The following is a 22,916-nucleotide window of genomic DNA, read 5'->3' on the forward strand; positions in this document are numbered from 1 at the left end:
CACACACACTCGGCTTGCTTGAAAATTTCAATCTTTTATTCAACCTGAAATTTGATTGATGCATAAACTATTTACATTTTAATACAAACAAAGTCTAATGTTATTTATAAACAAGCATAGAGTAGAACTGATATCGACTTCATAACCATATCATACAAGTACGGAATAGCATTTGGCTCGTGTCGGCCAGAAAGTGAAAGAGTTATGGCTCAACTTCTGTTGGCACCCTCTGCCTACTTGAAATAGAGGATTAGGGCTGCTAGACGTGAACCACAGGCTCATTCCTCCCACAGGTAAAGAGAACACGGGCTTAAGAGAATCCCCTTCAAATTAGCACCGCCATTGCCCCACAACGATCAGCTTGATCTTTTTCAACACTCTTCTAAGTTCCAACAAGCTGATGCAGTTCTTGGAGCAGGCAGTCTCATCTGACTGGGATTTTCTGCAGTTACTGGAACAATTGTCAAAGACACCAATGGAGTCAACCAAAGGCAATTTGATATAAAAATCCAGTATATATCAATTTTTGGTCAAGGAACTGTAAATTTTTACCAGATTAAAAGGACACTTCTCATGGTCGTTCCTCATCAGACCTCAAGCGTGTTAAACGCCGACGCCTTCTGGGGATTGGAGACAAATCTCTGTGATTAATCATAGGCATGTTGTCATCATCATCGTCCTCATCATCGTCATCATCGTCATCATCCTGAAGACCTAACAAATTCTCACCCCAAAGAAACCGGCGTTCATTTAAAGCACCTGCTGACCGCCGATGTCTTGTCCAAGCCCTTGATCGAGCCCTTGGTTCCCCAGCACGGTCAGTTGAGCCAATCATCTGAAACAAAAACAGAGTAGTCCACCAAGGCCCATTAGTTTCACCTGCAGCACTTTCCCCTCCACCCGGTAGCCTATCTCCATTTTCAATAACATAGTCCCCAACCACAACAGCACCTGGCATGGCTGAATGAATAGCACTTGCAACATCACCAAATTCTCTCTGGTGCTCAAGGTGTCGCCAGGCTCGTTCTCTAGACGGGTCAATGTCAGAGGGTCTAGTGGTTGGGTGAACTCTCCTGGCATGCCGGCGCAACTCCTGGTAGTTTCCAGAAAATGAGCATGATTCCCGAGAACAACTTCGCTTCTTCAGGTTAAGATATTTTCTGGTATCTTCTACAACCTCCCATCCAAGAATGGCTCCACGGCACATAGGGCATTTCAAGCTCAATTGTGACTCTGGTGAAATTTCCCCATCCAAATCATCATGTTCAGCCCTTTCCTGAAATGACTCAGAATCAACCATTTCCATAACACCTTCTTGTTGTGCTTCAAAAGGCCTATTTAAATCTTGAATAACATGTTGTTGTGGCGGTCCAGGTAAATTAACAGATAATACAGAATTGCTTTCAATCAGGTTGTGACTTTCATTAGCTTCATTTGAGTCTATTCTCAGAGGGATGTTCAGATCAGAAGTAATACTAGGACCATAACGGTTTATAGGTAAAGGACTGGGTAGAGTTCGACTGTTCCTAGTATTTTCCCTCAACTTTTTAAAACGGTCCAGGCAATTTGAATGCCTGTAACTTGTATCACATATATAAGATCTGCAACCTTTATCATGCGAGCTACAAAGCAGGAGAACGGCATTATGTGGATGGTCCATGCAGATGGGGCATGAAACGGCATCCAGTTCTTTGTTAAGAGCACAAATATCTGAATCAGTATCTAATCTTCGTTTCACACCAGCCATCTTGCATACACTGTTTGATTTACTAAGCAAGTTGAAGTTATTATGACAAAAGTACCATCATGCATAATCAACGTTCATCAATTATATAAGCAGGAATACACTATGGTCATGTTGTAAACAAAAGCAATTTATTCTCTTATCACAAAATAAACAATAGAAGCATCAAAGTGGATTGCACAGGGTACAAATGTTTTCTGGTATATATTTCTGCACAATGTTTCACATTATCCCTTCCCCATCCAATTCACATAACAATATGTCTTCAAATCGGGAGTACTAACAAAATTTTGAACAACTGCCAAATTCAATTTGACTAGCAGGAAGATAAGAACCTACGCAAAATCTAGGTCAATGACAACGTACAGAAAAAAGTTCAATCAGGTTTGGAGTTTCTAAAAGAATGTAGTCAGTCTAATACAAAAGAAAAATAGTCATCTACTATGAGGGTTTATCAAATTATTACTGCCAGGACTGTAATTCCTTTGTTTCCAAGAAATTAACATTATGTGCAATCAGAATAATTATCCATCCAGACAAACATCCCTAATATAAAACACATATGATTTGAAATATATCAGATATATAAGTAACCATTGAACTACATACACTTACCAGAAGGCAAAGTTCTAAATCAATTCCCTACTCGGGCTTCTGATCTCTACTGCTTTACCAACTGAAAAATACCAAATCTTTACTTGACTCTAACAGAAATCACAATGCAACCACTCTTACAAATGCTCCAAACGTGAGATAAACAATGCAGCGAATGGACAACAGTACAGAGTGACGGAATTGAATTCTTGATTTGTTATAACGACTACGTCTTAGGCCACAAGGTCACAAATGCGGCTGAGACCTGCAGTTATATGACAAAACATAAGCGATGGCATGTACACAACATCTTAGTTCAATCATGGCAATTTTTCAGCAATATATAGAAGCAATATTAATAGAAACACCATCATGTATAAATGTATCCAGACCAGATGAAATTTGAACTGAAATTTTAAACCTTAACCACCATCGTATGATCATTAACATAAACCGAAAACACTATATCATGCACCCCATTTACTTCAGACCATGATTACAACACATACAATCGGATCATGCAACATCACCACCTAAGTATTTTGCAACAATTCTATAGCTATTCTTAGATTCTAAAAGCGTTCACCCCTTCTGTTTAGAGATTCTAAAAGTTCTTATATCCACCCGCCCCGTTTCACATGAACAAAATGAGTGAAAATTCAAAGTTTAAGCAACCATAATCCTCTAAATTACCAAAAATAGGAGGAAATAAGCAAAATTAAACAAAAATTGAGCATTATAACGGGTAGGGATCAATATGGTCATTAAATCATTACAAAAATCCGATCTTTACGCGATCAAAAAATCAGTATCTAAACCCCACGTATAAACCCAAAATCGCTTCCAAACCCTAATCCTAAATCTAGCACACTTCAGATTCCAAATCATCATGGGATCAGAAAACCAAACAAAAAGGTATTAAATTCAGGTCTAAAAAAACACAAAAATCCTTTAAAAACCAGATTCGTAAAGATCAAACTAGATCAAACCCACAAAAATGACAAGATCAACACAAATTAAATTACTGGAAATTCCAAAATTGAAGACACGCAAAGAAATCGAAGATTTACAAAGAGAAATGATTTGATTTCTTCCTTGAATTTGGTGGCGGTTGAGAGATAGACAGATTGCATGAAGAAGTCGCTGAGATTTTCGATCGAAATTTCGGAAATTTGGGAAATTTTGTGAGGAAACGCGGTAGATGAGATTAGGGATTTTATAATGCGTTTGGGAAAATGGAGGGTAACCACAAACCAGCGGCTCTTGCAACCGCCATCATGGATGGAGCGGTCGAGACTACCTCCCCTTTCTGTTGATGACACGTGGCGGTAATCAGGTAGATGTCGGGCCTACTGGCAGGTCCATTTGATCTCGCGTTTTGATCCTCCATCCAATAGACCAAACGTTTTTGCATCTATAGTGTCGTTTAGGGGTGGGTAAACGGGTAGAGGACCTGTGGGTCGGAACGGATAATTACGGTTTGAGGCGAGTTCAGCTTTTTTTGTTGAGAATAAACAGGGCATGGCGGAGTGGGGCAGTGATATATACGGGATAGCGTGGGTCCAAATCTTCAGACCCACGGGACCCCAGATTGGCCCGTTTTTATAATGCAATGGAAGGCACTACTGAGGGAATAGAAACCCTTGAATGGATAGGCTCATTCCTATAATGATAATACAATGAAATTGGCCTTGTTTCTACGATAATTATACAAAATGAAACCTTCTTAGGCTTCCAGAGTGTTCTCCTTTCTTTGATTTCAAACTGAAACACACCCATTCTTCGAGTTCATGTGTCTCTCATTTCTTTCTCACTCTCTGCAAGTCCAACAAACTTCTTCATGTCTCTCATTTCTCTCTCACCCCCAATTCGAACATCACCAAACTTCCTTAGATCCCTCTATTTCTGAATGTAATATGCTCAGCCTCTCCTTCGATTTTATCGAAATCTCACTCAGATGGACAAAGATGGCGCATGGGTCCAGATCAGAGAGAGATAGGGGACTAAGAGGGTTACTATGTAGAAAGAGAGAGGGGATTGAGAAGGGCGGAGCTGAGAGATTGAGATGGTGAGAGCAGAAGTACTAAACGAGTACAAAGCTTTGTTACAAGCGACGTAGAAGTCGTTCGCCGGAGACGTGACGATGCTGAACGGCGCAGCGGCGGAGGTCTGCAAGAAGTTTGAAGAGAGCAGGCACGTGACGTCAGACGCGGAGATCCAGAAGCGAGGCCTCCCATTTCATCAGTGAAATGATCGTTCAGGCCAAGCTCAAATAACCTAGAACCTTCCAAGGTCCAACCCATGTTTAGTGGCGGGGGGTTTGGGTTTCTTCAGAGTTAAGAGTTTTCAATTTGACTGGGGTTTTTGTTTCCGTGGGATTTCTTATTCTGTTAACGAATGATTGGAAATTATTCAGTTTTCTACACAAAACTAATACATTTGATTAACCTCTTGTTTTATTTATTGATGCAATCACTGAATTGACTGAGACTTTGGTTCACAAAGTATGTAAGCTTGCACGTTAAAGTGGTGAAGATCATCAAAGCTTCAGAGCATCAAGTTTGCAGTGCCTTTCAGTCATGGTAGTTTTATGATTCGACTTCTTGATGTCGTTGGGCATCTGGGTTTCGCGTCGGAGGAAGACAGACTTGAATGATGTCGTTCCCTTCTGTTGGACTCTTGTACCCGGCCTGAACGGCCAATTTCAAATAGGCCGGGTTATGGCCGGTTCCAACTTCAGAAATTTCAAAACCCGGCGCTTTACATTTTAAAGCGGGTTCGGTCCGGTCCTTTCAAATTTGGGCCCGGCCTAGCCCGTGCCCATCCCTAGTGTCACGCCCCGATCCTGACATACGTCCAGGATCGACACATGACATCACCCAAATACTCGTATATCTCACATACCCCGTCTCTGGGATATGGCAACTCACAATTCGAGAATCAAATTGCAAAGAAAAATTCATTTACCTTATGGCTGCATCCAACCTCCTCGTTAGACTGCCTACGTACCCTCAATAGGGATCAAGCCATTCAGAGTTCACTATTCACAAAATCAGACGTTTATCCCATTGAGTTCAAGCAGAAAAGCATAGCATTCCTTAAACATTTATTATAACCTGACAGCATGAAATTCCTGGGCTTAGGCTACATAACAAACCCTCATGAAATCATGATTTCTCTTTCATCCAACATATAAATCATTATGTCTCATCACGATATCACAGTTAACAACATACATTATATTTAAGAATCGACAAAACACAAAACCTTTCTCTAGCCACATTAATTAATTAATTTGATCAAAGTAATAACAATCATTCTCATATCTTCTAAATTCATACCTTATGAAATCATAATTGAATCGTAGAAAATCCCGAAGGAGTCACCCAGACGTCCAACATCTTTTCTAACTCAATTCACAAGATTCTCGAAACCATTGACACAAATATATATAAAACTAAGGCTAGAGTGACACAGTTAGGCCAAGCCTACTTCTCCAAATAATGGGATTTCAGACCACTCTACGAAATCCAACAACCTCGGGTTCTGGACCACTCAATGGAACCAAACCAAATATGATCGCCTAAAAATGTACCATGTACAACTAGTCATCATCACCTCTAGAATGTGTATGGTTCCCCATCGCGGATTTACCAAGTAGGACCATAGGCATAAACTCATTGTGCAGGCAGTGATCACCAATCGCGGATATACCAAGCATGATCACCCATGAATACATATGGTCCCCCCATCGCGGATATACCAAGCAGGCCATCCATGTACCACAACTACATGGTGCAATCTCATCATCACACATTAAACATAATTATACGCATACATGCCATCGATTCCACATATCAACCAGCATCAAGTCAGATGGAGCACAACACAAGGAATTCCCTTAATTACTATTTCTACTAAAAATCTAATAAAGTACCTAACTCATCTCTTGACTTCCATCTCCATCTATTGCTAGGTAGTAATGCCAAGTTCAAATAGGTATTCAGTTAGCAAACATAACCAAATAATTATCAAACAATATTTAGATCCCATAATTGTCATAACATTCATCATAATTAGCATTCACATTATTAAAAATATAATTAAACTCATATATATCACAAACATCATCAGTACACAAGCCAAATCATAGTTAATCATCATAAGTCTATGGCTAAATATATAAAATTCACATTTCAATAGAAATCATAATTATAAGACTAATTCATATTCACAAATGATACTAATATAAGAAATTAAGATAATAATCATATTTCATATATTCAAGTCGCTATCAAACCAATATAGGCCCACTAGATTTTCATGGTAATTCCCTAAGGTCCGTAAACCATATCTACAATAGCATACTAAAATTTGGTGTCAATTCAATGGTAAGATCGTCAATTGTTAAAATATTCCAGTGGCGGACCTTATCGAAAATATACTCAACCAATAGTATTTTATAAATCGAATGTTACATATAGGAAAATTCGACTTTTTCCAAAAATTCTCAAATTTTACAAGAATGAAGATCTCAATAAGTAGAGTAAACTTTATACTTGCAGTCAATGCCAATTTGGTTGGAAAACACCCCAAACTGGCCACGAACCGCCGGAACCCGAAGGTGGGTGTTCTTCAAATTGACTTCCTCGATGTCCCAACGCCCATACAACCAGTTGGGTCTTGTTCTTGGGTCCAAGGGGAGTTGACTAAGGGTGGTGGTGGGTGATGAAACTCACCGTAACGACGGAATCGTTGTCAAAGCTCCATTGGTCACCAGCACGGTTTTTACACGATTTTGGACCTAAAAACCCTCACCTTGGGGTGGAAATGGAAGATGGGAGATGGTGGAAGAGGTTGTAGGTGATGGATAGTTGAATTTTACTTGAAAAAATGGTGGAAGTGGCCGAAAACCACTCCGGGTTGGCACGGGTAAATGGGTCCACAGGAATGGAGGGGAAAATATCCTTTTTTTTTTTTTTTTTTTTTTTTTTTTTTTTTTTTCTCTCTTGGTCCTTCCTTTCTTCCTTAAGTGATTGGGCCAAAAACCAAGCCTTACATTGGTTCTCCATCCCACCTAGTGGGAGTTTTAAAGAAAATTAAAGTCTATAGTTTAGAAACACCACTTCAGATGTTTATAACTATACCGTTATAATCCAGACTTGCAAACGGCTTTCGCCTATGCGCTCGTGGCTTCGAGACCTATTCGAAAACGTTACTTGTGACCTTGAAAGGTCAACGAGTAAATAATAATTTTTCAAACTTCACTCTTCGTAACTAGTTTAATTGAAATCTAATTTCAAATAAATTAATATAAATTCTCGAAAAATAATATAAAATCTCAATAATACAAATACGTAGATTATAACAGTGAAATCCGGAAATGGGATTTCACACCTAGTGTCGTTGATCACACGTTTAATTCTCGTGATTATAGTCTTCTATGCATTAATGAAATTTGATTAATCCTGGCTTAGGATGAACTTTAGTGGCAATGCTTAACACATGCAAGTCAGAGGTGTTTGAAGTGGTGGACGGGTGAGTAATGCATAAGCACATACCATTGGGAAATCACTGGTATGGCTATCAAAATCGTAAGCATCAACTTGTATCCTTTGTTACAGTAGAAGCAGAAGTGTTGTGGATTATTCAAGAATCGAAGTCAATTTGCTTTATAAAAAGAAGATATTAATGAACTTTTATGAAATGGTTTCAGGATTCAGCCAATTGTCTTGATTGTAGAATATCATTGAGACTCCAACTCTTGTTGTTTTTCATTCTGTTTCTTAGAAAATAGTTGCTTCACCTCTAGCCATTCAATTTTTTTATATTCCTTTTTATTTCTCATCAAAAGAATGATATCTTCTTTTGGAAATCCTAACTATTATTAGCTGATATTGGAGAATTTCATTGCTAGCACTCAAACAAGCAATAAACATATGCTTACGTATTCATTCATAAGAATGAATTGTGTAATTTAGTCCATGCCAGCAACTTAAATGGTGAAAATTGACCAAAAACAATGGAACCTAGATTACCATATACTTATAATTTGAAGCATACAGACATTTTGAAAATTCATTTTTTAATCGATTACTCATATCTATAAAATGTGAGAATAGTCAAAACATAAATAATAACACCGCTAAACAGTATGCACCCCATACTTGTGACATCATGATTTGCTTGTTTGAGATATTGGCACATGCACAGACAAACCTTAATGCTTTCACCATGTCTCACACCTTCTATAAGTTCTAACTAAGTTGGCTATACAATTCCAATAAGTTATAAATAACTTTGTTATTTGGGAGTTTATGATATTTCCGTCATCTTCAACTAGGTTTGTTTATTTCTTTGGGACATTGTCTAATTCTAGTAAATTTTGTTTAACATAATTAACGTGAGACATAGTTTGGTTGAAGTACGAAAATACTAAAGCACAAATGTAGTGATTTCACTAATCACATGTAACCAGTCACCTTTTAAATCTTTGGCCAAATTTCCAAAGAATGACAAATATATCAATCACATATTTGGATGAAGAAAAACAAATTTCCTTTTAGATAAAATTAAACAACAATTATGTTGTTTTCTTTATTTAATTACCGAATACTAATCGTTTAGAAAGCATAAAAACCAAAACATCCCTAACTCACCCCCTTTATAAAATTGTAAGAGTCATATGATTCATGTTTCCTCAACCATCATTTTTCACATTTTGTACACTATTATTTGTTTGTTCACCCAATATGTAGGTTTAATATTACTATATGTTGAGATATGGAATCATTTAAGAGTTCATTTAGAAGTGTTTTTCAAATTACTAGCTTTTATTGAAATTGATTTCGGCTTCCAAAAACATTTTAAGTGATTTTTTAGGATTTACTTGAATTTTTAATAAGAATTAGTTTCAAAAATATTTTATCCAAAAACGCTTTCAGTCATTTTAAAAACACTTTCAAACGAGCCCTTATTTTAATATATAAAGTAATTAAAGGAAGGGTAAACTGCTATTTGACCCCTTAAACTATTACCCCAGTTGAAATTGATCCTCTGAACTTTTTTTTTGGTAAATTAACCACTTGAACTATTTGAAATTAGGCAATTAATCCCTTGTAGGTAGATTCCATCCACTATTTCGTTAAATTGAAGGGCAAATTAGTCTTTTCATTATTAATTCTTACTTGTTAACTACAATCGACAATAAAATTGTGATATATGGACACAAAATAATGTTTTACATTATTTTACACATTTTTTTTTATGTTTTCTTTTTATGCTATATATGTTTTACACATTATTTTGTGTCCATATGTCATAATTGTATTGTTGGTTATCATTAACAAGTAAGAAATGATGATGAAATGACTAATTTGCCATTGAATTTGATGGCATGATGAACAAAATCTAAAGACAAGAGGTTAATTGACTGATTTTAAATAGTTCAGAGGTTAAATCACATTTTACCCTTAAAGGAAATGAGCAAGAAGTTTCAGGTTGGACAATAGTAATATACTCAACTTTCGTCTAATTTTACGCTTCGACTTTTAATTTTTTTTTAGCTCTAAAAATATTTAAATCAATTTTTTTTGGGGTCAAAAGTGAAATTTATTGCCAGCACAACAAATTTATATAAAAGGAGGTCCAAATACAAGTGAAGCACAAAGCATAATAATGGACCTTCCACATAGCAAAGAAATCTCAACCCAACACAAGGTTTGAAGCCCAACATAGCAAAACACAAAGCAAAAAACCTAGAAGCCTATTATCTTAGCCGTCGCCAGAGCAGCCTCTAATCCTGCACTAGCCAACACCTCCAGAAGATGTCAAGATCAAGCCATTCTGTTTGGGTTAATATTTGAACATTGGGCTGCAATGTGTGGAAGCCCAGAGAGACCAATTAAAGGGAGACTTGCCCGAGGCCCAAGCATCAAGTCCAAAGACAAATTGGCACATTCCCATTAATGCATAGCCCATGTGCCTATGATTTGAATGTCAAGTGATGGGAACTAACTCACAATCAGCCAGAAAACACTTTTCAGTGGCAATACAAGTAAAAAGTTAATGACTCACTACCTTCCAAGTGCTTTCAGACAAGAGCAAAGTTGCTACAATCGGGCTAATCTGTCTATAAAAGGAGGAAGAGGCCCAGAGATAAAGACACTCAACCAATCAAACAAACAAATATACAAACTTTGCTCTTAAGACAGATTTGCATCCAAAAGCTGTAATCAACCCAAATCTCAAACATTTTCAGGATATCCCTCACAAAAGCTATTATTTGTCTAGTTTAGAGCTCTGCTATCAACCCTAGTGGCGTAATATCGATTTTCTTGTGTAAACTGGTTTACTATCCATCTTTTTTTTAGCATAGAAACCTCTGTAAACTCAAAGAGAAGTGATTGCAAGAAGTTCAACCTTGCCCGACAAGGTGAAATCTTGCTTAAAGTTTTTTGTGTGTTTTCTAAGATAATAGATCTACCGCTTAATGTATTTTCCAGCATGTATTCAAGTCATATCCATTTGTTTTCCAACTTTAAGAGTCTCATTTACATCTGGATTTGGTCAGCTTAATGGATATGCTTTCATTTAAAACCAATCAAGAACCAAACAAATGACTTAAGGGACCTGGACTTCTCTCAGTCGAAATATATAAGACTATGAACTGAAAGTCCTTGGTCACAAGACAAGAAAAAGAACTTAATGTGGACTTAACTCATCCACGAAAATCCTTTGATAACAAGAAGTCCGAGTAACTTGGGGCGCAAGTAATCGAATAAACACAATCTTGTTCTACATATGCTATACTGAGATATTAGTGACACGCTTAGCGCTTGGTTAGTTTGATTGTGAGCCTCAAGGCCTGCACCTAAGGCCTCATAAAGGCACCTTTCAAAACTAACTCAGTTCTCTTCTTGCAGCATGTCACATCTCGGCCTGAAGGTGGATCACTTCCCGGGCCTGCTCCACCACCGTAGCACGATATTGTCCGCTTTGGGCTTACCATTCCCTCACGGTTTTGTTTTTGGGAACTCACGAGCAACTTCCCAGTGGGTCACCCATCTTCAGATTGCTCTAGTCCATTCTTACTTAACTTCGGAGTTCCTACGGAACCCGAAGCCAGTGAGCTCCCAAAAGGCCTCGTGCTAGGTAGGGATGAGAATATACATATAAGGATCACTCCCTTGGGCGATGTGGGATGTTACAATCCACCCCCCTTAGGGGCCCGACGTCCTCGTCGGCACACCACGGCCAGGGTTAGGCTCTGATACCAAATTGTCACATCCCGGCCCGGGGGCGGATCACTTCTCGGGCCCGCTCCACCACCGTATCACAATATTATCCATTTTGGGCTTACCATTTCCTTACGGTTTTGTTTTTAGGAGTTTACGAGCAACTTCCTAGTGGGTTACCCATCATGGGATTACTCTAGCCCCCTTCTCGCTTAACTTCGGAGTTTTTACGGAACCTGAAGCCAGTGAGCTCCTAAAAGGCTTCGTGCTAGGTAGGGATGGGAATATACATATAAGGATCACTCCCCTGGGCAATGTAAGATGTTACAGAGCACATCAGCAAGCAAGAGCCCAACTATACCTCCAAAGTGCTAATCCCTTGGGGAGCTATGCTGATAGCCGAGAAGCTATCTCCGGAGAAATCTTCGTCCGAACATAGTTTTGGCACGCTCGATGTGACACATTTGGTCTTGTATGCCAAGAAGAAAAAGGAAGGAAAAAACCTTCAGGTGGAATACAGAATACAGACCACTCCAGTGTTTACCAAAATCAAGCATGACAGATTACCAGGAGAATGTTCCCTCCTTACAAGGACCCGTTGTCCTGAGAAGCCCGACCTTATATGAGAAGTCGGGGCGAATGGTAACCAACGAAGACTTTTAAGCCACCATGGTGCAAGTGTTAAGAAGTATGGAGAAGATTTCCCTGAAAACCAGAGGTGAAGTAAGTTTGCTTGAGCCTACAAGGATGGAGCCTGAGAGAGTCTACACCGATAGAATGGTCTTCAGTCATCCGAGTTTGACCCTAGCCAAAATGGTCTTCAGTCACCCGAGTTTGACCCTAGCCAACCATCTCAAGCCAATTTATGTAATTGTTTATCTGGAGGGAGTGCCCTTCAAAAGGGTTTTGATTGATGGGGAAGCCACGATCAATGTGTTGCCTTTCAAGCAGATGAAGTAGGTATGTAGAAGTGAGAAAAATCTCATCCCCACGGACTTAACAGTTTCCAGATTTTCTGGAGCCATCACTAGAACTCATGGGATATTACCCTTGGAGGTTAACTTGGGTTCCAAGCAGATTAAGTTAGCTTTCTTCGTTGTGGATAGTACTTCCACATATGGAGCTTTACTAGGCCGAGATTGGATTCATCAAAGTCTCTCTATGTCTTCCACCGTGCATCTAGAAGTAGCAGTTTACCATGAAGAATGAGCCTTGGGACCAGGATTTTGGGAGATCGTAGAGGCCGAGCCACGACCATTCCTCCCTACTGCCAATGTGGTAAAAGCCAACCTTTATAATCTTAGTATTGGGATTCTCCAATGCTTAGGAGCTGATAAGAACGGCCGCTCAACTAAGGTGACGACCTAAAAATTTTGGAGCAATGATTGTTCCTTACCAGGGAAGAATGGGATAGTTCATATTGTCTCAACTACCCGACACCAGTAATGTCAGAACAAAGAAGGAATGACTAAGTGATTGCAATCAGATCTTTAATCAAAAGATTGTTAGTGTATGGAAGAGAGAAAAAGCAAGAAAGGGAAAGCTTGGAAAAGGAATAAGAGGAAGAAGTCTCAAGTGGCCATGACATAGATGAAGAGAGGATTATTGGGAGAGAATTAGAAGCAGCCATACGAATGGCTAAATGTATATATGACCTAGATGGGCTAAAAGACTTGCCCGAGAGTCTAGAGTTAGTTGAATTTTTGTGCGCAGAACATGAGAAGCCATCACCAGAGGTACAAGACCCTTTAGAAACCATTGATTTGGGAACTAAGGAAGATCCAAGGCCTATCCAGATCAATGGCTTATTAGAAACTGAGGATCGGAGAAAGGTAATTAGCCTTCTGCATGAGTTCAAAGACTGTTTTGCTTGGCATTACATTGAAATACCAGGTTTAGATTCAACCTTAGTAGAACATAGAAAACCTATTAAGGAGGGGGTATAAACTAGTGAAGCAAGCACCACGGAGGATGTCAAAAGAGATTGAAGAAAAGGTCAATGAAGAAATTGAAAGGCTGGTAAAAGCTGGATTTATTAGGTCTGCCAAATATGTCGAGTGGTTGGCCAACATTGTACCTGTATTAAAAGCTATAACTAAGGCGGTCCGATGTTGTGTTAACTATATGAACATCAATGGAGCCACACCTAAAGATGAATATCTCATGCCCATGGCTAACTTATCCATAGATACAGTTGCCAAACACAAAGTCTTATTTTTCATGGATGGGAATGCTGGTTATAATCAGATAAAAATGGCTAAAGAAGATATACACAAAACAACTTTTAGGTGCCCAGGTCATGTTGGAGCATACGAATACTTAGTGATGCTTTTCGGGCTAAAAAATGCCGGTGCAACCTATCAAAGAGCGATGAATGCCATTTTTCATGACTTGATTGACCATAGCATGGAAGTATACATTGATGATATCGTGGTCAAGTCTAAAATTGAAGAGCAGCGCTTGGTATACCTCAGATAAGCCTTAACAAGAATGAGGATTCATAAGCTAAAAATGAATCCAAAGAAATGTGCTTTTGGAGTAAGGTCGGGTAACTTATTGGGATTCCTTGTTCATCAAAGAGGTGTAGAAGTTGATAAGAACAAAGCTCGGGCAATCATGGAATCACCTCATTCCACTAATAAAGTACAATTGCAAAGGCTGCTGGGAAAGATCAACTTGTTAAGAAGATTCATTTGCAAAGGCTGCTGGGAAAGATCAACTTCTTAAGAAGATTCATCCAAATTGGCGAGTAAGATTCAGCCGCTAACTCTTTTGCTAAAATTAAAAGACAAAGAAGAATTTGAGCAGAGTTCACCACACCAAGAGGCATTTGACAGAGTAAAGGTGATAGGGTTAAAGGCATACCACAAAGTAGCACACAAATGTCCTATTGATTTTCCTTATTAACACTAAGATTTGTCAATTGTAGCATATGAAAATAAGGGTCTTTCCCGCAAAAGATTGTTTCATCTAACTACTTAAAATGTCACAAAAATTGTGTTGCTGTCCCTACTAACCAGTCACCGAAAAATAATTATTAGACTGATTTACACTTATCCAAAATCTACGAAATTTTATATGAAGACACTAGACACACAGAGCTACACTCACACAAATTTTTGGGATTTTTGGAGTTGATTTTCTATTTAAATTAAATCGAACAAAAACAAAACAGAAACAGATTTTTAAGTAGTTCACAAATTAAGAAAAATGAGTTAAGGGAATTGCTATCCACCACCAAATAATCATGTAAACATGTTATGTTTCATTCAAATTCCTTTCATTTTTGGATGAAAATGCTCAAGTTGGCTCAATGTTAGAACTCAACCTATTACTCTTTCTTATGTAGTATGTTAAGAGAATGTCGTTTTCAACTTAACTTAGTCACTCACATGCAATCTCGAATGGTGTGTTCATAGATTTAACAAGTAGAAATCATTAAGAATGAAAAGAGTTTAAGTCATCATAAGGCATCGTAAGTACTGGCGTTGTCTTACTTATCCTAGAAATTGGTTCACATGTTAATCGCAATTAACAAATACTACTCTAGAACATATGTAGGTCCTCATTTGGCAAGGGCAGGCACACACATATTCATAGCATTAGAATCCTAGATATGCTTACTAAGTATGCATCCGTAGAAAACACATAAAGAATTCATCAATGAGACAAGTAGTGAACCAATTTTCATCAAATTATAAAAGTAATTCAAAAGAAATGTCATAACAAACTTGCAATCATATTCGGGGCTTCAAAACAGCCCCTAATTACTAAAAATTAGTTACACGTAATTCTCAAATTAAACCAAAAGAAAGACATGAGTTTGAGAAGATAAAACCGAAAGAGGAGAATGCCAAAATTTCCTCCTTCCTTTCCTTCATTTCCCAACGCAGCAGCCTTCTTTTTTTTCCTTGCTTTTCTTCATTTTTTTTTCTATCTTTATTTTCAGCTTTTCTTCCCCTTTGCTGCTGCAACCTGTAGGTCTTTTCTTCTTTTCTGTTGCCACAGTTTTTTCTCCATAACTCACCCTACTAACAGCCATTTAGTGATGACAATAAGTGAGAGGAAATGCTAAAATAATTGTAACCCTTTGGGCAGCCTTTATGCCCATTACTCTCACTTAATTTTCCATTTCCTCTGATATTTGAATAGGTGTTAGCTGGCTTGTTCTTGGCTGCATCAGTTTTGACTGTTAGTTTTATTGGATTTATTGCTTTCAATGCTTTCTTGTCAGTTACAAACTGCTCAGCCTCTTGGGAACCTTTCAGTGTTAAAACGGCCATAACTTCTTCTAGAAAAATGATATTAACAATTCGCGAATGCTTTAGAAAATAGACATATGTAGCTTTCCAAGTATATAAGGCTCATTCTCTAATTCATTCTGAGCTGTCCGCAACTTGCTTCCAAAGTCAGCTGACCTGTACAGGCAGTTTTGACGAATTGTTACTTAAAATTTCACTTGTGCTATTTTTTCTTTTCTTTGCTTGACAAATCCTACAAAACACAAAAACAAAGTAAATAGCTCAAAAATATAAGGAACTAACTAAGAAAAGACAAGTGAATTTGATGTAAAATATATATAGATATGAGCTTATCAAAAGGCTTACTTGGTCTCTCTACCAGTGCTCATGACACCTTAGAGAGGGAAGCCTTTAAAGCTTTATATTTCTGCCTTTGAGAAATCAATGGGAAGCTTGTTGGTTCAGAACAATGAAGGCGGAAAAGAACAAGCAATCTACTACCTTAGTAGAATCCTTACTGAAGTAGAGACAAAATATACACCAATGGAAGAGGTTGTGCTTGTCTCTATACTTCACTGCATGCAAGCTAAGGCATTACATGTTACCTTGCCATATCCACATTATTGCCAAGACTAACGCAATCAAGTATATGCTATCAAAACCAATGCTAATTGGGAGGATTGGAAAGTGGATTCTAGCACTTTCAGAGTTCAGCTTTCAGTATGTACCCCAGAGAGCGATCACGGGGCAAGCAATTGTAGACTTTTTGCCTGAACACCAAGAGTCTCAGGATGAGATTATCAACATCTCAAGAACTCTGGAGGTAGCCAGTATGTGGATCATATCGAGCAAAGCCTTCTCGGGCAGAGAAGAATGGATCCAACAAGAGATAAAAAGAATAGCTAGTCTCTGGATCACTCATTAGAGACTGTATTTTGATGGTTCTTGCACTCAAACTGCTACTGCAGCCAGGATTGTTATCATTGATCCCAAAGGTGCTCATCATTGTTATTCATTTCTCCTAAACTATTAAGAGACTACCAATAATTGGGTAGAGTACGAGACGCTAATAATTGGCCTGGAGATCTCGATAGAGCTAAGGGCAACTGAAGTTAAAGTATTTGGTGTTTCAGAGTTGGTGATCAATCCACTAAATGGAGAGTACAAATGCAGACACATCACCATGACAAGTTATTATTTGGCATCTACACAACTATTGAGCTATTAGGGCATTGAAATATCAATTAGCCATATCCCCAGAAAGTCAAACGCAATTGCCAATGAGATGGCACAATTGGCTTCTAGAGCACAGATCCAAGAAAGAAAGTTTGAAGGGGATATAGAGCTTCAGAAAATAAATCTCCCTTCTATATTTGAAAGGGGATTCAGCCTATATGTGATGATTGAAGAAATAAAGATTGAGGGTTGGAGGACATCTATTATTCAGTATTTAAAAGAGTCATCCTTCCCCACAAGTAAGAAAAATAGACAACAAGAAACTAAGTATGTTTTGTGGGAGGAAAATCACTAAGAAAGACTCCAAATAGACTGATTCTAAAATGCTTAGGCCAGGAAGAATCAATCAGGGTAATGGCCTAAGTACATGAAAGAATCTGTGCATCACATCATGCAGGAACCAAGATAAGGTGGTTGCTTAGGAGATATGGTTATTTCTGGCTTGACATGGAGAAAGACTGCAAGGCCTATGCTCGAGGATGTGAAGAATGTTAAAGACATGAACCTCTCCAACATGTGCCCTTAGTACCTTTGAACATTGTGGTTAAGCCTTGACCTTTCCGAGGATGGGCAATGGACTTTATTAGGCAAATTCATCCAGCTTCTAGTAAAGGACATACATTCATAATCATGGCAACATTTTATTTCACTAAGTGGGTGGAAGCTTCAGCTGTAGGTTCAAGACTAAGATGATCCAATCTAGTCCTTACTACCTTCAGTCAAATGGTCAAGCAGAAGCCATCAACAAAGTCTTGGTGAACATTATCAAAATGATGGTGGTAAATAGTCCAGAGAAGTGGCATAAGAAGTTGAGAGATACTTTGTGGGCTTACAGAACCTCCAAGAGAACAGGAAATGTAACTACTCCTTATGCCTTAACCTTCGGGCAAGATGCTGTTCTCCCCATGAAGATAAATGTGAGTTCTGTTAGGATTCAAAATCAATTTGGGTTGCACAGTGAATAATATATTTAGGCTATGTGTCAATGAGTTGAAGATCTAGATGTAGCCCGAATCAAAGCTCTAGATAAAATTCAAGAGGGGAAGAAAACTATTGCCCGAACATACAATAAGAAGGTGAAGTTGAAGAACTTTGAAAAATGAGAGTTAATGTGGAAGGTAATTCTGCCTTTGGGAGCTCAGATTAGAGGCTTTGAGAAGTGGAGCCCGACTTGGGAGGTCTTTTCATTATCAACCAAGTATTGGACAAAAGAGGATATTACATGGCAGATTTGGAAGGAAGCTTGTAGAGGAATCCATCAATGCTAAGTTTTTAAAGAAGTATTACCCAACCTTGTGGGATGTTGGGAATTATTACATTGAAGAAGCTTAAACATTATAAGGGATTCGAGAGTCAGTTTATTTGCTCATTATAGTTAGCTTCAAGGAGAAAATACAAGTTAAAGAAGATTAAATAAGTCATTTTCATTTCATTAATGTTGAAATTATAGATCAATAGTTTTACATCCCTGGCTAAGGTAACTATCCTAAAATGGCTAACTGAGCTTCAACATCTTCAACTTCAACATTTACTTTCTTAACTATCTTCTGGTAAGGCTGTTTCGTACGGACGGTTACTCTTCTAACCTTTTAATCGCAGAAGACACTTCTATAATCTTTACCTCTATAGTAGATCTTCCACAAGTTCTACTAAAGTCTTTGACATTGTCGTGGTAGTTGATCCTGAAGCATACATATATGATGATGAATTGATCAAGAAAATATAAGCTATGTGGAAGTCTGGGCCTTGTGGATACCAGTGCAAGGGAAGATAACTTTATATTCACAAGAGGAATCTACCGGTGCGATTAAAGCTGCCTGGCTACTCCCCAAGGCCATAGAAGTCCTAAAACAGAAGTTGGACGTAGTGCGCCTTACTAAGGATGCTACAGAAGCCAATAACTGAGAAGTTTATGTAGGTCCCAAAAAGTGCACTCCTCCCTTCTCGAAGAAAAGTTCAGTGTGCAGGCCTGCCCGATGGCGATGAAAGCCATTGAGAAGACAGCCCATGGTGAAAATCCCTTCACCAGTCTCGCAAGGAGATTGAATTCAGGCAACTTTGGGTGCCATTGAGGACTTTGAGAAGAAGATAGGAGGAAAAGTTGGAATTAAGGAGGGAAGGATTGAAGAACTGAGAATGCAAGAGTGTACTGGAATTTCTGAGAATTTGAAGGCTTGAAATGGTTAAGGTGCATTGTTGAAGAGGTTAAGTAAGGATTATATAATAGGTGGTTACTTAATGGTGGAGTTCGTGGGTTAGTGCAAAGGTTTTGTTAACCAACGGTTGCTTTAAATGGTGCGAGCCCCAAGTAAAGGCATGCGACAGTTGTTAATGTGCGACGATTATTTAATCATTATTAGTACCTGGGATTGCAGCCTCAACAATGATTAAAGAGGGCACTGTTTGGGTTAATATTTGAACATTGGGCTGTAAATGTGTGGAAGCCCAGAGATACCAATTAAAGGGAGACTTGCTCGAGGCCCAAGCATTAAGCCCAGAGATAAATTGGCACATTCACATTAATACATAGGCCATGTGCCTATGATTTGAACGTCAAGTGATGGGGACTAACTCATAATCAACCAAAAAGCACTTTTCAATGGCAATACAAGTAAAAAGTTGATGACTCACTACCCTCTAAGTGCTTTCGGGCAAGAGCAAAGTCACTGCAGTCGGGCTAATCTGCCTATAAAAGGAGGAAGAGGCCTTAGAGACAAGGACACTCAACCAATCAAACAAACAAACATACAAACTCTGCTCTCAAGCCAGATTTGGATCCAAAAGCTGTAATTAGCCCAGATCTCAGCCATTTTCAAGATATCTCCCTTACAAAAGCTATCTTTTATCTAGTTTAAAGCTCTGTTATCACCCCTAGTGGTGTACCATCGATTCTCTTATGTAAACTGGTTTACCATCCATCCCTTTTTTAGCATAGAAACCTCTGTAAACTCAAAGAGAAGTGATTGCAAGAAGTTCAACCTTACCCGACAAGGTGAAATCTTACTTAAAGTTCTTTGTGTGTTTTCTAAGATAATAGATCTACCGCTTAATGTATTATCCAACATGTATTCAAGTCATATCCATTTATGTTCCTACTTTAAGAGTCTCATTTGCATATGGATCTAGTCAGCTTAATGGATATGCTTTCATTTAAAACCAATCAAGAACCAAACAAATGACTTAAAGGATATGGAATCCCATTATTCGAAATATACAAGACTATGAACTAAAAGTCCTTGGTTAGAAGGCAAGAAAAAGAACTTAATGTGGATTAAAACCCATCCACGACAATCCTTTGATAACAAGAAATCCGAGTACCTTGGGGCGTAAGTAATCGACTAAACACAATCTTGTTCTACATCTGCTATACTGAGATAACATTGGCACACCTAGCACTTGGTTAGTTTTGATTGCGAGCCTGAAGGCCTACACCTAAGGCCCCATAAAGGCACATTTTAAAACTAACTATGTCCTCTTCTTGCAGCACATCAGCAAGTAAGAGCCCGAATACACCTTTAAAGTGCCAATCCCTTAGGGAGATGTGCTGAAAGCTGAGGAGCCCTCTCCCGAGAAATCTTCGCTCGGGCACACTCCAATCCCCAAAATCGGAAAATAAGAAATATTCAACATCCACAACCAACCACAACAAAGATCTAAACCACAAAACAAAGGAAGCCAACGGGAAATAACATGGCAACGGAGCCAAGAACGGCAAACACAAGGAAGGTAATGGTATGTGTACCCAAGTCAGAGCTCTACACAACCTCCAATAAAGTCACGAAACACTATGAAAGAGGTGGTTGCAGATTGGGAAATCGTGGAAAGGAGGGATGAGAAATAGGTCTTTCCGATCTTGGGCTAGGAGCGGTTAAATCAAAGGCAGGGAGATTTGGAGAACCAAGAAAATTGGGTTGAAAAACATGGGGAAAAACAGGCAGACAAAGACGGAAGGAAAGGAAAATAAGAAGGAAAAATGACTGCCACTAACCTTTGCTAAGGCAAGGGCCGACAGCTAAACTACTTGATGGAATTTGAAAGCTCACACGAGCAGTGAGAAAGATTCTCACGAAACGGAGAGAAAGGCTCTAATGAGGAGAGAAGAGAAAATTAAATTGAGTTATATTTAAATCATTTGAACTATCATATTTATCATAATTTAAGTTAATTTATCTATTTCAATGTACGAAACTTACGCTCAATATAAAGAAAAAATTCACCAACTTTGACAATGGGTTAAAAAAAATGTAGAAGCTTACAACATCTCTAAAAATTAGCCTCGATAGATTCTTTCATATATTGATGAAATAAATTAGTACATTACATGTTATAATATAAATAAATAAAATAATTTGAATAAAAAAGTGAAGAGAATACATTCATTTTTGGGGCGTTTTGATATAGACCCTTCATTTTTAGGCTTCTTAGATTAAACATCTATTCATTTTAACAATTTGATTAAACATTCTCCTACAATTTTAGGGCCATGTGTATTTTAATTAACCCATTGTAATGTAGCTAAATTACATAATTTGCTATAGCCTTTAACATACGTGTTTCCCGTATCCAGTTTCTTCACGCCAAACTGCACGCAAGGCTCCTAGATTCTTGCTAACTAATGTCTTAGAGTTTTAATCCAAGTAGAATACTAATTGTTGAATATAAGAAGGATATTAATAATGTTATTTATCTCTAGTGAATTCAATTTTCCAACTGCACTTTTTTCCTTTCTATGAACGTACCATAAGTTTCAGAAGCCTTCTTTCCGCACTGAGGTTGACGTTGGTATTCAGGTTCTAGTTATTGATTTTTATTCAAATTATCAGTTGGATGCGTTGATTTTGATTATCTTTTGAAGTCGAAGGTTTTTGATCTTTTTGTGTGTTGGCTATGATTTGGTTGTTGCACTTAGGTTGGGCATTGCACTTAAGAAACTAGCCTTGTATCCCCTGCTGTATCGCATAATTCCTTCGGTACCTTTCAAAAATTGCCGCCCACGCCATAGATAGGATTGAAACCGCCAGGCCTATCCCCACTCTCTGAAGCTGAGAAGCACCGTGGGGATGGCCAGTGATGCGCCTGGACAGCGGGACTAATACAGAGTAGTAGAGGGACTGTATGAGAAAGATACTGAGGCGAGGAAACACTAAGTTTCAGAAGCCTTTCTTTCCTAATCCAAGAATTGAATGAATCAGCACATTTCACCGTACTTGCCAAAAAAATAAAAGTCAATCAAAACACTGCATCAGCCTAACATTATGTTGTTCCGTAACCAAGATTTCATACCAACTGCATAATCCTAACATTATGTAGATCGCAATTTTTAATTGGTAGCTTTTGGTACGTTTGCAGCCTAGGATTTATGAGCCGTGTAGTGTGCTATATATATATGATTCGTGTGGACATCTTGCAGCTTAGAATTTATATATATATAATGGTACAAATTATTTGACTAAAAATATTTCAGGTACATCATGGCACGTTATACAATGTGTATTTGTAATGTACCAGGTGTTTGGTACGTTACGTAATGTTACATTGACTCATATTGATAGTTTGATTCATGAAATAATATTAAATTAGATCATTCCAGGCGTTTGGTGCGTAATGTTTTTTTATTTTTGAAACGTATCCTTCTGGAAAAACGTTACACAATGTGTATTTGTAATGTACCAGGTGTTTGGTACGTTACTTAATGTTACACTAACTCATATTGATAGTTTGATTCATGAAATAATATTAAATTAGATCATTCTAGGCGTTTGTTATGTATAGTTTTTTTATATTTGAAACGTATCGGTCTGGAAAAACGTTATACAAAATATGTTTGTAATGTACTAGGAGTTTGGTACGTTACTTAATGTTACA

General features: G+C 38.1%; 1 protein-coding gene across 2 annotated transcripts; it reads right to left on the bottom strand.

Moving 5' to 3' along the window:
• Positions 1–14: 14 nt before the first annotated feature.
• Positions 15–3,724, bottom strand: LOC137729208 (uncharacterized). Of its 2 annotated transcripts, none has more exons than XM_068468069.2 (4): positions 3,409–3,724; positions 2,360–2,603; positions 553–1,757; positions 15–442 (listed from the first exon to the last, which is right to left on the bottom strand). In XM_068468069.2, exon 3 carries the CDS (start codon positions 1,745–1,747, stop codon positions 572–574), a length of 1,176 nt encoding a protein of 391 aa, XP_068324170.2. In that variant the 5' UTR covers positions 1,748–1,757; positions 2,360–2,603; positions 3,409–3,724; the 3' UTR covers positions 15–442; positions 553–571. The 2 variants fall into 2 exon arrangements, with proteins under 2 accessions (XP_068324170.2, XP_068324169.2); XM_068468068.2 differs by having other exon boundaries at positions 15–451.
• Between the last annotated feature and the right edge of the window lie 19,192 nt (positions 3,725–22,916).

Source organism: Pyrus communis, chromosome 10 (assembly GCF_041283825.1).
Source record: "Pyrus communis isolate YQ-2024b chromosome 10, ASM4128382v1, whole genome shotgun sequence".
Taxonomy (NCBI): domain Eukaryota; kingdom Viridiplantae; phylum Streptophyta; class Magnoliopsida; order Rosales; family Rosaceae; genus Pyrus; species Pyrus communis.